At 39.0% G+C, this 14206-nt stretch overlaps 1 protein-coding gene across 1 annotated transcript in view; it reads right to left on the bottom strand.

Moving 5' to 3' along the window:
• ISI1 (binding protein) overlaps positions 1-14206 on the bottom strand; it is a 237069-nt gene that overhangs the window by 44202 nt on the left and 178661 nt on the right. The window contains exon 4 of the mRNA XM_089384514.1: positions 9516-9589. Coding sequence (XP_089240640.1) covers positions 9516-9589 — 74 coding nt within the window. The remainder of the gene's footprint in view (positions 1-9515; positions 9590-14206) is intronic.

The following is a 14206-nucleotide window of genomic DNA, read 5'->3' as shown; positions in this document are numbered from 1 at the left end:
TTTTTCTATCTTATGTTAATTGGTTAGAGGGTGATATTAATGACAAAGATTCCAAGATAGGCAATGATTTTGATGATATGTAGCTATTTGTTGCAGTGTTGCACGAAGCACCCCCCCCCCGGCGGATCCAAGCCCCGAAGCGCATCCCGTACGAAAGCGCCTAGGAAGCGTGGCCCGAATTCGGAAGAGGCGCTTCCTGTTTTTTAGCCGATTCCTGGAATTTCCGAAGCGCCGGACGGAAGCGCCACTTCCATGCCTCCGAAGCACGCTTCGTACGACACTTCGGGCCTCAGAAGCGCGGCGCTTCGGGCCAGGAAGCGCACGCTTCCGTACGCTTCGAGCAAGCAGGCCGCGCGTAGGGGAAAAAAGCATTTTTTTTTTTTTTTTTTTTTTTAAGTTATGTTAACTTAGCATTAAGGGGGTGGGTTAGGGTGAGGTTAGAGTGAGGTTAAGGTGAGGAATGAAAAGAATAAAGCCCCCATTCATTCCTCATTTTCTCACTTTGAGTTTATGAGAGTTGGAGAAGAGAAGAGAGGAGAGGAGAGGAGAAGAGAGGAAAGGAGAGGAGAAGAGAGGAGAGCTTGGAGGAGTGAAGGAGGAGGAGCTAGGAGAAGGAGGAGGAGCTTGGAGCAAGAGCTTGGAGGACTTCATCTACAAGAGCTAAAGAGGTAAGTTCAAACCCCAAACTCCCTTATTTTTTTGACAATTTTTTTGTATTTTTCTCCTCCCTCTCCTACTCTTTCCCATTGTTTCTACTTGCTCCTTTACTTACAGGTTGTCCACCACCTATATCCATATTCCAAGATGGTGTTCTTTTGGCTTCTATGTATCATTCCACTCTTGGTTTTAATGATGGCAAGGGGGAATAGAAATAGAAGAGATGAAACACAAGAGGACAGTGGTCCCAATATGAGTGACCCAATGTATGATGAGGAGGAAGGGTTTGAAGAGGAAGGGGATGAACCTGAAGAGGACACTGAAACACAAGATGGGAAAGCTACATCAACACCCTTGTGGAACTATGTGACCAAACTTGATGGGGGAAAGGGTGGTGGATCTTACAAATTTGTGTGCCCTCATGGTTGTCATGAAGGAAAACCATATTGTGGTTCATATACCCGTTTGAGGAGACATCTTTGTGGGGTGATGGACAGTGATGAAAAAAAGGGTCCTGTGGGGGTACAAATTTGCCCAAACATTTCAACTGAAGAAAGAAGAAAATACATCCAAATAGAGATGGCTGCACAACAAAAAAACAAGAAACAAAGAACTCATTCTGAATCAAGTGCAACCTCTAAATTTGGTAGCTGCTCATCTCCTCATGGTACTTCTGCAAGCTCTGGAGGTAGAAGAACAATAGGGGATTTCCTTAATGTTGCTGGGAGGGATGATGTGGATGGAAAGATAGTCCGTTTTCTTTGTGCTTGCGGTGTACCATTCAATGTGCTTCGCTCTCCCTATTGGCATGAAATGGTAAAGGCCATCAATGAAGCCCCAAAAGGATACAAGGCCCCCAACTATGAGAAAGCTAGAACAGTGTTATTAGAAAGAGAAAAAGCTAAGGTTCAAAGAGCTTTGACACGTTTTACAAATGAGTGGGTAGATTCTGGGGTATCCATTGTATCAGATGGGTGGACAAATATTAGAAACCAACATTTGATAAATGTTCTTGGTGTTTCTTCTAGTGGTGCAGTATTTATTACATGTCATGACTCCTCCTCCATCACTGCATCTGCACAAAACATTGCAGATCTCCTATTGAAATCAATCAAAGATGTTGGTCCGAATAATGTGGTTCAAGTGAGCACAGATAATGCAGCAAATTGTAAGGCAGCAGGAAAAATTATTGAGCGTACTCATCCACACATCTTTTGGTCTAGGTGCCTGGTTCACACATTGAACCTTTTGATGCATGATATTGTGAAGCACAAAGAATGTGGGTGGATTACTGAGCTTTACAGGAGAGGGAAGCAGCTCACTAAATTCATCACAGGGCATACAAGGGTAAACTACTTCTATGGCACTTACTCCAAGTTGCAGTTGCTTAAAATTGCAAAGACAAGATTTGCTAGTTATTACCTCACCTTTAGGTGGCTAGTGAAGGTGAGACAAGCTTTAACTAATCTGGTGTGTGCTGAAACATGGGATGAAATTAACACTGACAGAGATGGTGCTAATGAAGTCAAGGACACTGTTCTTGACAGTTACTTTTGGTCACAGGTTAAATATGTTTTGCAATTCACCAAACCAATTTATTACATGATCAAGTTCGCAGATTCAAATCGACCAGTAATTGGGGAGGTGTATGAGCAAATGGATAGCATGTTGGGGCAGATTAAAGACATTGTTGAGCCTAGAGATACCACCTTGTACAATTATATTCGTGTAGAGGTGCAAAACCGATGGGAAATGCTAAATGTTCCATTGCATGCATTAGCATATGTTTTGACACCTAAATACTATCATCCATCATGGCTTTCAACACCAGCACCTGGGGGGGGAAGCAGGAGAAAACCACACCAAGATCAAGAGGTTCACCAAAAATATATGGCTGCATTGAGTAAATTAATCCCTGATGAGGAGGACGCTGCATTGGTACGGAGACAGGTGAGCAACTATACGCTTAACACTGGTCCATTTGGGAGCATGCATGCAATTAAAGATCGAGAGACTTTTTCTTCTCTCGAGTGGTGGAACATGCATGGAGGGGGTACTCCACTTCTACAGGCTTTGGCATTGCGGGTGCTGTCACAGGTGGTAAACACTTCTTCTGCAGAGAGGTGTTGGAGCTCTTATTCTTTCATCCACAGTGTTAAAAGGAACAGGTTGAGTTTAGACCGGGCAGAGAGCTTGGTTTATGTTCATTACAACTTGCGATTGTTGTCCCATTACTGTGAAGATGCAAAGTCTAATAAAGACATGTTGATTTGGGACAAGAATCCAGAGGAGCCCAATTTGGAGGATGGAGTGTTGCGATTAGAGCAATTAGAGGATGCTCTTATCAAGGTATGTCCATTCATTGTGGTATGAATTTTCCAATTTTTCCTTATAAAGCATTTCTCTAATTCATGTTTTTAATTTTTTTGTTAACTAGTGTTTTTTTTTTTGCATGAATTTTTTGAGCGATTACAGGATGATGATGATCGTGTTGATATGCCACCCCCACCCCCATCTGGTCCCTTGGTTCCTAGGTTCCATGGTTCAACACCAACAGCAGGGGGTTCTTCTTCATCAGTTTCAGTGCCACTTCCACAACTTCCACCGGCACCATCTTCTTCATTGCCACCACGTGGAGGCCCTCGCCCGCCGACACATTCTGTTCGTGGTGGAAGGAGGAGAGATTAGTAGATATATTCACAGTCTACTACTTTTTGTCATAGATTACTCATTAGACTTGTAGGCTTGTGAATTTTAATTTTGAACCTTTTTTGTCTTGGCGGTGACCAAGTGACATATTTTGTAAACATTATTATTTGAATTTTGGACATGACAAATGTTGACAGTTGCTCACTTGCTAGATAAATCATAATATGCTCTATGTTTTATGTTTTATAATATGCTTAAATGTTTTATGTTTTATAATATGCTTAAAAATTTGATGTATGTTTGTAATAGCTAGAATATAGATGATTGTTGTACATACTCGTAACTACAATGGAATCATGGATGCCATATCTATCTTGATTTATGCAAAAATATGCATGTTTTCATGTCTTCTACAATTAATTTGCTATTTGGGATGTTTGTTTTGAGTATAAATGCAAAAAAATATAAAAATATATATATACATATAGCAAACGCTTCCGCGGACGCTTCGCTTCCTAGATTTTTGGAAAATGACGCTTCCGCTTCCAAAAAACGCTTCCGCTTCGCTCCCGCTTCGTGCAACATTGATTTGTTGTAACATGATTTTATTTTTTATGCTAGAAGTCATCTAGAGCCTATTTGTTGATGTACTTTTAGTTCATAGATGGATTACACTCAATGTTATTTTAGTTACCTGCACCCTTACATGCTATATAAATGAGAACTTATAACTTGTGGGCGTGGTTGATGAAGATTATAACTTCTAGATGATTGATGTTATATGGTGGAATCCATGTTTTTATGCTTTTTATATCTAATTCATCATTTTGTTGAAGAATCAAGGGCAATTAGGTGTAGTGTGATTCTTCTTGACTTGATAACAATTTGTGGAGTCTTTTTACTTTTTCTTGTTAGCTTAATCTTCTTCTTCTTATTATTAATGCATGTGTGTGTACTTCATCACACTGCTACCAAATGTTGAAGAATCTAGGGCAAATAAGTGTAGTGTGATTCTTTGTTACTTGATAACAATTTGTAGACTATTTTTACTTTTACTTGTTAGCTTAATCTTCTTATTATTATTATTAATGCATGTGTGTGTACTTCATCAAATTGCTACCAAAACATAAGAACAAGAACACAAGATGTTGGCTCTCTGCCAGGGCCAAAACCTTTCTTCTCTTGAGAGGAAAACCCTTAGGTAAGTTTTCTCTTATTGAAGTTTCTTTCTTGATCAATGCCAATCCCTAGACCCTTGACTATAAGAACCTCCAAGCACAAGTCAAGTCCTTCCTTTTCTTTTCACTATGTTTCCTCGGCACTTTGTCTACCTCCTTCCGGCACTCCGGTCCCTGGCCTTTCGTCCTTCTTCCGGCGCTTCGTTCTTCCTTCCACTATAAGTAGATCTTCTAGAAGAGATACTTTTCCTTAGTGATATCCTTCACTTAAGGATACTCATTCCTTCTCTTGATCATCTGAGTTCCTTCTTGATGTATGGTGGAAGGCTTAGTGTGACAGCACTGCAGCCCTAATTCTCGCACATGTGGGAGGTACCCTAGAGAATTAGGGTCCTTTTTCCTTTGCTAGAGAGATAGGCTTCTTCACTTGACTTGGGAGGCCTTGTAGGCGTAATTTCAAACCCAACCAACACTAATTCATGAACTGTTTGATCTTGTTGTTATACATGCAGACTTACCCACCTCTTCTTCACACGTGTTACTGTTTCTAGAATCTAGCCCTAGAAACAATCCTCTTCACTTCGATCGTCTTCCTCCTTCCTTTGCTTGTCTTGGAGACCCTTTAGGCTTATTGTTCTTATCCCAAATAATGAAGTTTGTGTGATTGTAATAGAGGGTTGTTATGACAGCAGAGAGACCCTCTCCTTCTTCGCACGTGTGACTGTCTTTTTGCCCTAGAACAAACTTCCAAGGCTTTGGTATTTCTTCCTCCTTTTTCATTATACCTGTAGACCCTTTCTTCATCCCTTCTTCACCCTTTTTCTTGGCTACCTTCGTTGATTTCAAAGAGATGGATGACGTTGAGAGGGAGTGGACAGCCTCTATATATACAAGATTGTCCCTCCTTTGGGCCAACTTGAGTCCGACTAGCTGTCCTTAGGCCGACTTGACTATTTCTTCGTTATTTTCTTTGTTTTGCTTCTTGAGGAGGACGTTGTTGCATGGAGAGGACTTGTACTTGTCTTGGAGGTATTCCTTTGACCTTTATACTATTTTATACATAGTGTAACATGCCCTTAAGGTCTTCAATATTTTCTTTTGACTATTTGACTCACCTATAGCACTTTAACTTGTGCTAGACCTATTTCAATGAGCAAGAAACTCATTGACATATATTATAAAAATAATATTTCTTTTCTTGAATAAATACAAATATCAAAAGTACATTTATGAAGACCAAACCTAGTTACATTTTCTTCAACACCAAAAACATAAGAACAAGAACACAAGATGTTGGCTCTCTGCCAGGGCCAAAACCTCTCTTCTCTTGAGAGGAAAACCCTTCGGTAAATTTCTCTTATTGAAGCTTCTTATTGATCAATGTCAAACCCTAGACCCTTGACAAGAATATCCTCCAAGCACAAGTCAAGTCCTTCCTCCTTTCTGCACTTTGGTTTCCCGACACTTTGTCCTCCTCCTTCCGACACTTCGTTCCCCAGCACTTCGTCTTCCTTCTTCCAACACTTCATTCTTCTTTCAACTGTTGGTAGACCTTGTTGCACTAGCTCTAGAAGAGACACTTATTCTTGGTCTATGATGAGACTCCTTCCTTGTGATGATCCCTTCCTTCCTCTTGACCAAATGAGCTTCTTCCTTGAGGTGTAGGTACAGACTTGGTATGACTATCCTGCAGCCCTAGTTTCTCACATGTGTGGGAGGTTTTACTTGATGTTGTAGGCCCTTTTCTCCTTCGCTTTTGTACCCTTCTTCACTTGAGTAGGAGGCCTTGTAGGCCTAGTTTTAACCCTAAACAATGAGAGATGGTTGACTGTAAGTTGTTGTTGTCATAACCGCAGAGACAACTCTCCTTTCCTCGCACGTGTGGTTGTAACTAGCCCTAGAACAAACTTCCAAGGCTTGGTATTTCTTCCTCCTTCGTTGCACTAGAGGCTCCTTTCCTTCGCTCTTTTTCACCCTTTTCTTGTCCCTTCACTTCGCTGATTTCAGAGGTGATTGTATTGTTTTTTGAGGGAGTGGACGACCTCTATATATAGAGGATTGTCCCTCCTTTAGGCCGACTAGAACACTGCAGGCCAACTTGACATATATAGCTCGGATTGCTTCTTTTGATGGTGCTACATGCTTGGAGGAGACTTGACTTTGCTTGGAGGTGTCTTCTTTGACTCTAATACATAATTATACCTAGTGTAACATGCCCTTAAGGTCTTCAACATAATTCTTTTGACTCCTTGACTCACCTATAGCACTTTAACATGTGCTAGACCTATTTCAATGAGCAAGAAACGCATCGACATATATTATAAAAATAATATTTCTTTTCTTGAATAAATACAAATATCAAAAGTACATTTATGAAGACTGAACCTAGTTACATTTCCTTCAACACATTTTACATGCTTTTTTTGATGTATATGCATCAAAATATATAAAAATTCGCTCCCAATTCACTCCCAAACTGGGAGCTTTTGAAAATGTCACTCCCCGCTCCCACTTCCACTCCTGCTTCCAAGTAACCTTTATCAAATGAAATTAAATGGTAAATATATAAAGTTTATTCCTAAAACCCTCATCCTCTCTCGCTCTCTCTCTCTACACAATGTAAGATTGTTCTTCACTACCTAACATCCATCTTGTATCATTCTCATTTATCACTGATTATTTCTTTCTTTCGAACAATATGGCCTTGTCTCTTTTCTCATTTATGCCCATGACATCCTGTGGCTACCAGAAGGTACATCATGGCTTTGCAATCTAAGTTGGATGCCTTTAAATAGGCGTAAATGTAAATAGAACCCACTCCACAAAACTATGGATAGCTATTAGCCTAATATTGTGGGTTGGAAACGATGGACCACATCAAATGGTAGGAACCAGAAATATGACACAATATACGAAAATTGATCAAGTCGACTATACACAATAAGTCTTATCAATACATTATTATAATGTCTGCATACATGTCATTACACAGTGGCATACTATTTATATACTATCATAATAGCATATTATCAGAGAACCAATCAAAATGTGGCATAAATGGTCAACGTGGCCCAAAACTTAGAAGTGTTTGTAAAAGCTCTGCTTTAAAACAACCAAACATAGGAATGCCAGTATATCTCAATAATCTCTTCCTAATGGTTCAACATACTTGAAAAAAATTACTATTAAAAAGGATTCAATATTTTTCCATTAGGGAGAACTGCCCTTGGGTTTCAACCCTTTACCATGTGTTCAACATTTTTTTGTTTAAAGCTTTCTTAGGGCCTTCCTCAAAGTGCCACAACCCATCTAGAGAACCTCCTCAGACACCAAGCGCAAGACCATCGTTCATAATCCTGCAAGAAGATGTGAAGCACATCCCTATCCTGGATTCATGCCACTTATAGTAGGGGACATGAACCTTGGAAAGAGAAACAAGGACTTACAAGAAGTTGGTTTTTGACTTATAACACCTTCTATGACAACCTCTATAAACAAAGCTTGTGAGAATTGAGCTTTACGTCAATCAATGGTTGTCTCAACCAAGTCAGCTTCTTGAGTCTATCCAATTTATCTAGTTATCAAGTAACCAAAGTCCAGGTCAACATGGCCACTTGAAGAACCAAGACAAATAGAACACCAAGTTGAGTTAACTTGGTATTGTCACCATCAACTCAGGTAGATCCTTTTGTTAATTTTAGGCAACAATGGTATGTTCTATGCTTTAAAGCAATTTTACTTCAATTTCTTTATTAGCCCAATATCAATATCCAGTTTAGCAATCACATCAACATGATAGTAAAATGCAAATAGAACATAAACATAAACAGTAGAAGACAAGCCAAGACAAGAGGACACAAGATGTGGCACCAGCCAGGGACAAACCCCAATGTGGGGAAACCCTTGATCAAATCTTCTTTTAGTCTTCAATAGTTCAGCAGAGAGAGATAGTACAACTTACAAATCTGATAATTTATAACAGCAGTGAAAGAACCCTAACCAGAAAAGTCAACGCTGGTCAACAGGGCAGATTCAACCCTTAGCAATCAGTCAACTTCAGTCAACTTCAGCCTCCAAACAGCAAGATAAAACAGCCCTCAAAACAGTCAAATTCAACCCAATCAAAGTCTGGTCAAACAGTCCAGAAATTCAGTCTCCTGAAATTTCGCTCTTGAAATTTCAGACGTGGAGAGAGAGAGGCCCAGAAATCCGTACCCAATCAATCAGGAGAGAGAGAGAAGTGTGAGGATGGGTGTGTCCAAATGAGGCTTAGGCATCATGTATTTTTAGCAAACGTTGAGGATGAACGGACATGACTGTTGGGCTTCTAAGCCTACATAAGTTCGCTGGCCGACCTTGACAATTTGTCCATAATCAAAATAAATTCATAACTTCATTTATACATGTCAGAATTGGATGATCTCTAGATCAATCCTACACCTCTCGGAGAGGGGAATCCAAGAAAAATATCAGCGGTCATAAATAAGATGACCCATGTGGAGTTTGGCCCTAGTTGCCAATTTTAACACCTTTTCATATTGAATAAAGTTCAAATTGATAATGTATGTCGAATTTCATTTTTACTCCAAATAAGAAAATCAATAATTCATCTGCAGTAGTATATTAATTGTTAAATTTGCATAATGATCTTTATTACTTTGTGTACTGATGACATTTCAATATTTTAGTACATATTTAATTCTTTAATCTTTCAATTATTTTAACATTTAGTTCATACTGTTCCCTCTGCAGATCGTTAGGAATTGGCTTGTTCCCACTCTCCAATCCATGAAACACTTAAAAGAGGAAATTCTCACAAACTCAGTCTGCATCAGAAATAATACATTTTAATCGTGTCAAGAATGAAGAGGCAAGAATCAAAGTCCACCCTACAGAAAAACTGAAGTATTGACCCATCTCCTTAATGCAGCATGAGAGCCAATAGGAATCTAGCCAAAATCGATTGTGTTTCATAAGGCAGATATAATTGCAACATTACAGTTTTCCTGTAAGGCATAACCAGAAACATACCTCAATTGTTCATTAATGTAACCATTTTTTACCAACTCTGCAACTTTTCTAACTCCATGATGTCGTTCAAACTCCTGCAAAGAATAAAGGAACTTCCAATAATTTGACATGCCAAAGATAAATTTCAAAAGGAACACTAACAACAACACAAACAATATCATATCAGGGATCAAGCTAAATCCAACACGTGAGTTCATGTTTGGCAAGGATATAAGACAAATAAGAACAGTATATCCATCAACAACTGACATAATGGCATCTATGCAAATTTAATACAATCCAATAAAAGATGATCACATTTGAAAATTGCCTATATTGACTACTATTTAATGACAATACTTCCTACTACATAATCTTCATTTAGAAACATCAACCTTTCAACTTTCTCCAAAAAGTAAAGTGCGTGTGAGTGTGTATTAGTTAGAATATTGGTGAGACTGCATAGCAAATGCTTATCTGTCATGTTGTTTATAATAATGGTCACTGTCATAAATATGGTTATATCACCCTAATTTTTTCTATCATTCTACTCTCCACTAGTCATCCTCACTTTTAGGTTTTTGTGTGAATTATGCACAGAAATGAGCAGATTATAAATATTTTAACGACAACTCATATTTCTTGTCAACGATTTCTTTGGTTGATGCTTACTCTTCCATAAAGAGTGAAGCATTAATGAAATCAACATATTTTGCATTCCTCATATAGAACCAAACAGGTCTGGCAATTGCTTGGGTATAGAACTCAACAGGCAGAAATCAAGCAAGCTAGAGATCAAGTTGCAGCTGCATGGAAAGAGGGAAAGTGGACAGTTATTCGAGATCTTAAAGCAGTAATCGAAGATTCATCCCCCACCCCCACCCACCAGGATACCATCGACCTTGGGCCAAATCACAGTCTCATTCAGATGGGGGATATTTTAGGGGGAGCTGCCCCACCATCTCCATTGGCTTTTGGAACTACAATGGTATGTTTTGGTCTTCACCAGATACACTTCGTGATGCTATCATATGCCATGATCTTCTCTTCTTCACCGAGACACATGCAAGTCTCATGCAAACACCAACCCCAATTTAGGGTTACCAATAGCTATGGTCATGTAGGTAGGAGACACGGTCCAATAGTGTTAGAGGTTCGGTGGGGGGGGTTGCTTGTCTTGAACGAGACTCCCTTAAGGGTCGAGTCACTATGATGTCATCAGATGAGAACGATAGATATTTGTGGGTTCGGATCTATCAAAAGAGTTCCCTGCTTCGAGATAGTTACAATGTGGTTTGTTACTTCCCCCTACCACATCATACTTTGCGCTTCATAGGGAGTCTGAGGGGAACACTTTTCTTGATCTTTATGCAGACATTGTTGGAAATACTGAGAGGAGGGGTGAATCAATATTTCTTTTACAATTTTTACTTTACCAGTTTTAGACCACTTGTAAGTAGAACACAAAATGAACAATACAAAATAATAATTTTATTAATGAGAAATATCGAGGACTCCAATCCTCTTTTTACAATAAATCAAATGCAATAATGTTTAGGGCTCCAACCCTAGATGAAGACACCAATCTCCAATCCACCAGGCTCCAACCTGTACTTTGCCAAGCACCAACTTGGACTTAACGAGGCTCCAACCCTATCTTCCACAAGGCTCCAACCTCTAGGCTTCAATTCTTTAAGATAAGTTCAATGGTTCTTCAAGGCTTCCTCAATGCCTTTTGCAACAAGCCCTGACAATATATTCAAGTTCGCCTTCAACTATGCCCTCGCTTAGCTCATCAATGACAACTTTATTAATCACTAAAGGAGTCTTCAAAGTTCTTCATGATACCCAAAACAAGTTCCTTCAATGACACTCCATGATGGCCTTCAATCATGCATCAAGGTCTCCAAGAATGCTTACAAGATCAACTTCTGCAAGAATATTCAAAAGGCCTTTAACAATGCTTGCCTCAAGATACTTTTCAAGGTAATATGGGCTTCTAGATGTCTCTTCAAGGTATGCTCAAGAGTATCCTCAAGAGAGATCCAAATCCACTTCAAGATGTATATCAAATTTTCAAGAAGTATGCTCCAAGATGTGTCTTTAATAGGATGTTGCAGGGTACTTTCAAGATCTTGATTCAATATGCTTCAAACACTGTGTTATGTAAAAAATAATAATCCATAACTATTAGTTAATTAGGCAAAATGGCATGATCAAAGATCACGCCCATTCACCAAGAGACGCCTAGGGTTGTATTTAAGCCAGGGTCTCTCCCACTGTAAATCATCAAGTTATTAACAAAATATATACATTTCCTGTCTAATGCTACATTTGTCTACACCATTTGGTATCAGAGCCATCGCTCCTCGGACTTTGTTCAATGTTGCTATTGACCGTTGCCAGCAGTTACCTTCAACTAGTGTTGCCCCTGTATTCTCCCCCTGCTTCACCTGCTATCGTCTACCCCTCTATTCATCCGCTGTGTTCCAGTTCCTGTTGTCCGTGTTCTTATTCCCTCTACGCCATCATTTTGTTCGTTGCACACTCTATCGTCGTCATTCCTTCTGACTAAACGTCTCGTGTTCTCTTCCTGTTCTGTCCAACGCATACCTCAAGCCACCATCATATATGTTGTATCCATTGTCATGGACATACCTTCCCCGTCAATTGTCTTCCACCGATACACCTTCGCCGTGAATTTTGTGATCCCCAACCATCACCTCGTCAACAATCACCTTTTCCGTATCGTTTCATAGAGGCTATATATTATATATATTTGAAAACATTAAATAGTTTATAATCATATAATTATAATATATGACTTATAATTATATAGTTCCACAATTATATAATTAAATTATATAGTTTTATAAACTATATAATTAATATAATTATATATTTAATCAACTTTATTATTATTAAATTATAAAAATATTAAAAAGGTTACGTTGGATAAGTATACACCACCGCATACCAGATCTATGGCTTCATCAATGTCGATGGCCGATTTCAATAAAAGACTATTAGACCTTGAGACTAAGGTGACCGGACAGGGCGATAAAATTGAAGAGCTCTAGAACACAACAAAGAGAATAGAGAGTCAGCTTGAGGAGAACAAAAATGAATTTAAAAAGGAGCGAGTAGACCTTTCATGTAAGGTGGATCAAGCTATGGTGATTTTGACCTGTATTTGTAACAGCATGAAGATTACACCCAATCAAATACCCCAGAATAATGAGGCTACTAAACATCTCAATTCTCCAAATTCGTCAAAATCGTCAGACTCACATGAGAAACCCGAGTCTCCAAAGACATCTTCCACGCTTAATCAAGGAAATAGTAAAATGAATGTTCAAAATAGGCAGGTCTGGAATCCATACAACAATATGTCGTTTTCAAGTCAACACCCTTTCTTCACCCTGTCGATAGCTACATATCAACGAAGAGAAAAACTTGAGCTATCCAAGTTTGACGGTAACGAAAAATGTAGCGTTGCTTGGTTCAATAAACCAGAAGAATATTTTGAGATTTACGGTATTGACAATGATGACGGAAAGATCAGGCATGCTTCCATGCAAATGGAAGGCGAAGCATATAATTGGTATATTTGGTGGAAAAAGACGACACTAGTTATCAGTTGGAGGAAATTCAAAAATGCCTTCTTTAAAAGGTTCGAAGGTGTCAAGGAAGAAGAATTCTTCTTAGCACTCACCAGATTACAACAAAAAGGAGATGTGGACGAATACACTCGAGAATGGGAGACTTTAGCAACGCGAGTACCTGGATTATCAGAAACTCGTCTTATTCAATCGTACACCACAGGACTTAAACCACATCTCCAGGCTGAGCTCAAGTTTCATGAAATCACTTCTATAGAGGTAGCCAGACATAAGGCAAAAGTTGCTAAAAAGAAACACGAAAAAAAGCAGTGGCAAAAGGTTGAAAGAGTATATTCGAGACTAAGATTTTCCCAAGCCGCGAACACGGATAACACAATATATGTTCCACCATATCTTCATGAAGGAGAAAAAACTAATGTGGAAATGCAAAGAATAAAAGAGTGCAAGTGCAAACGTTGTGGCGAAAAATGGGACCCTAAACATAGGTGTGCTAAAGGAAAGAGACCAAGAACCTGTATAAATGCGAAGCAACTAATGATTCAGACAGTGATGAATCAAATGTAGAAGAAATCGAAGATTCCCCGGAATTCTCTCTAGAACTAGATGAAGAGGGCATTCCTCAAGTATCATTATCGACTATGACAGGTATATCACAGCCCCGGACATTAAAATTAAAAGGACATATCAAGAAGAACAATGTAATGGTTCTAATCGATATCAGTAGCACCCACAATTTTTTGGACTCAACCATGGTAAAGAGACGTAACATTTTCTCATTTCCCATGCCCAAAATGAAGGTTATGGTAGCTGACGGTAAGAAAATTGAAAAGGTAGGGAAATGCCATAAAGTCAGATTGCAGATTTGTTAATTTATGGTATGTTCTATGCTTAGTGCAATTTACTTCAATTTCTTCTTATTAGCCACTGTTTAGCAATCACATTAACATAAAGTAAAATGCTGATAGACAATTAATAGATTGACAGAAAACGAGCCAAGACAAGAGCCACCAGAAGTGATGACTAGCCAGGGGCAAACCCCAATGTGGGGAAACCCTTTGATCAATTCTTCTATAATCTTCAATAGTTCAG

Source organism: Pinus tabuliformis, chromosome Q, assembly GCF_031772625.1.
Source record: "Pinus tabuliformis cultivar Carrire ecotype Pingquan chromosome Q, CPIR1, whole genome shotgun sequence".
Classification (NCBI taxonomy): Eukaryota; Viridiplantae; Streptophyta; class Pinopsida; order Pinales; family Pinaceae; genus Pinus; species Pinus tabuliformis.
This window is presented reverse-complemented; position numbering and strand designations above follow the sequence as displayed.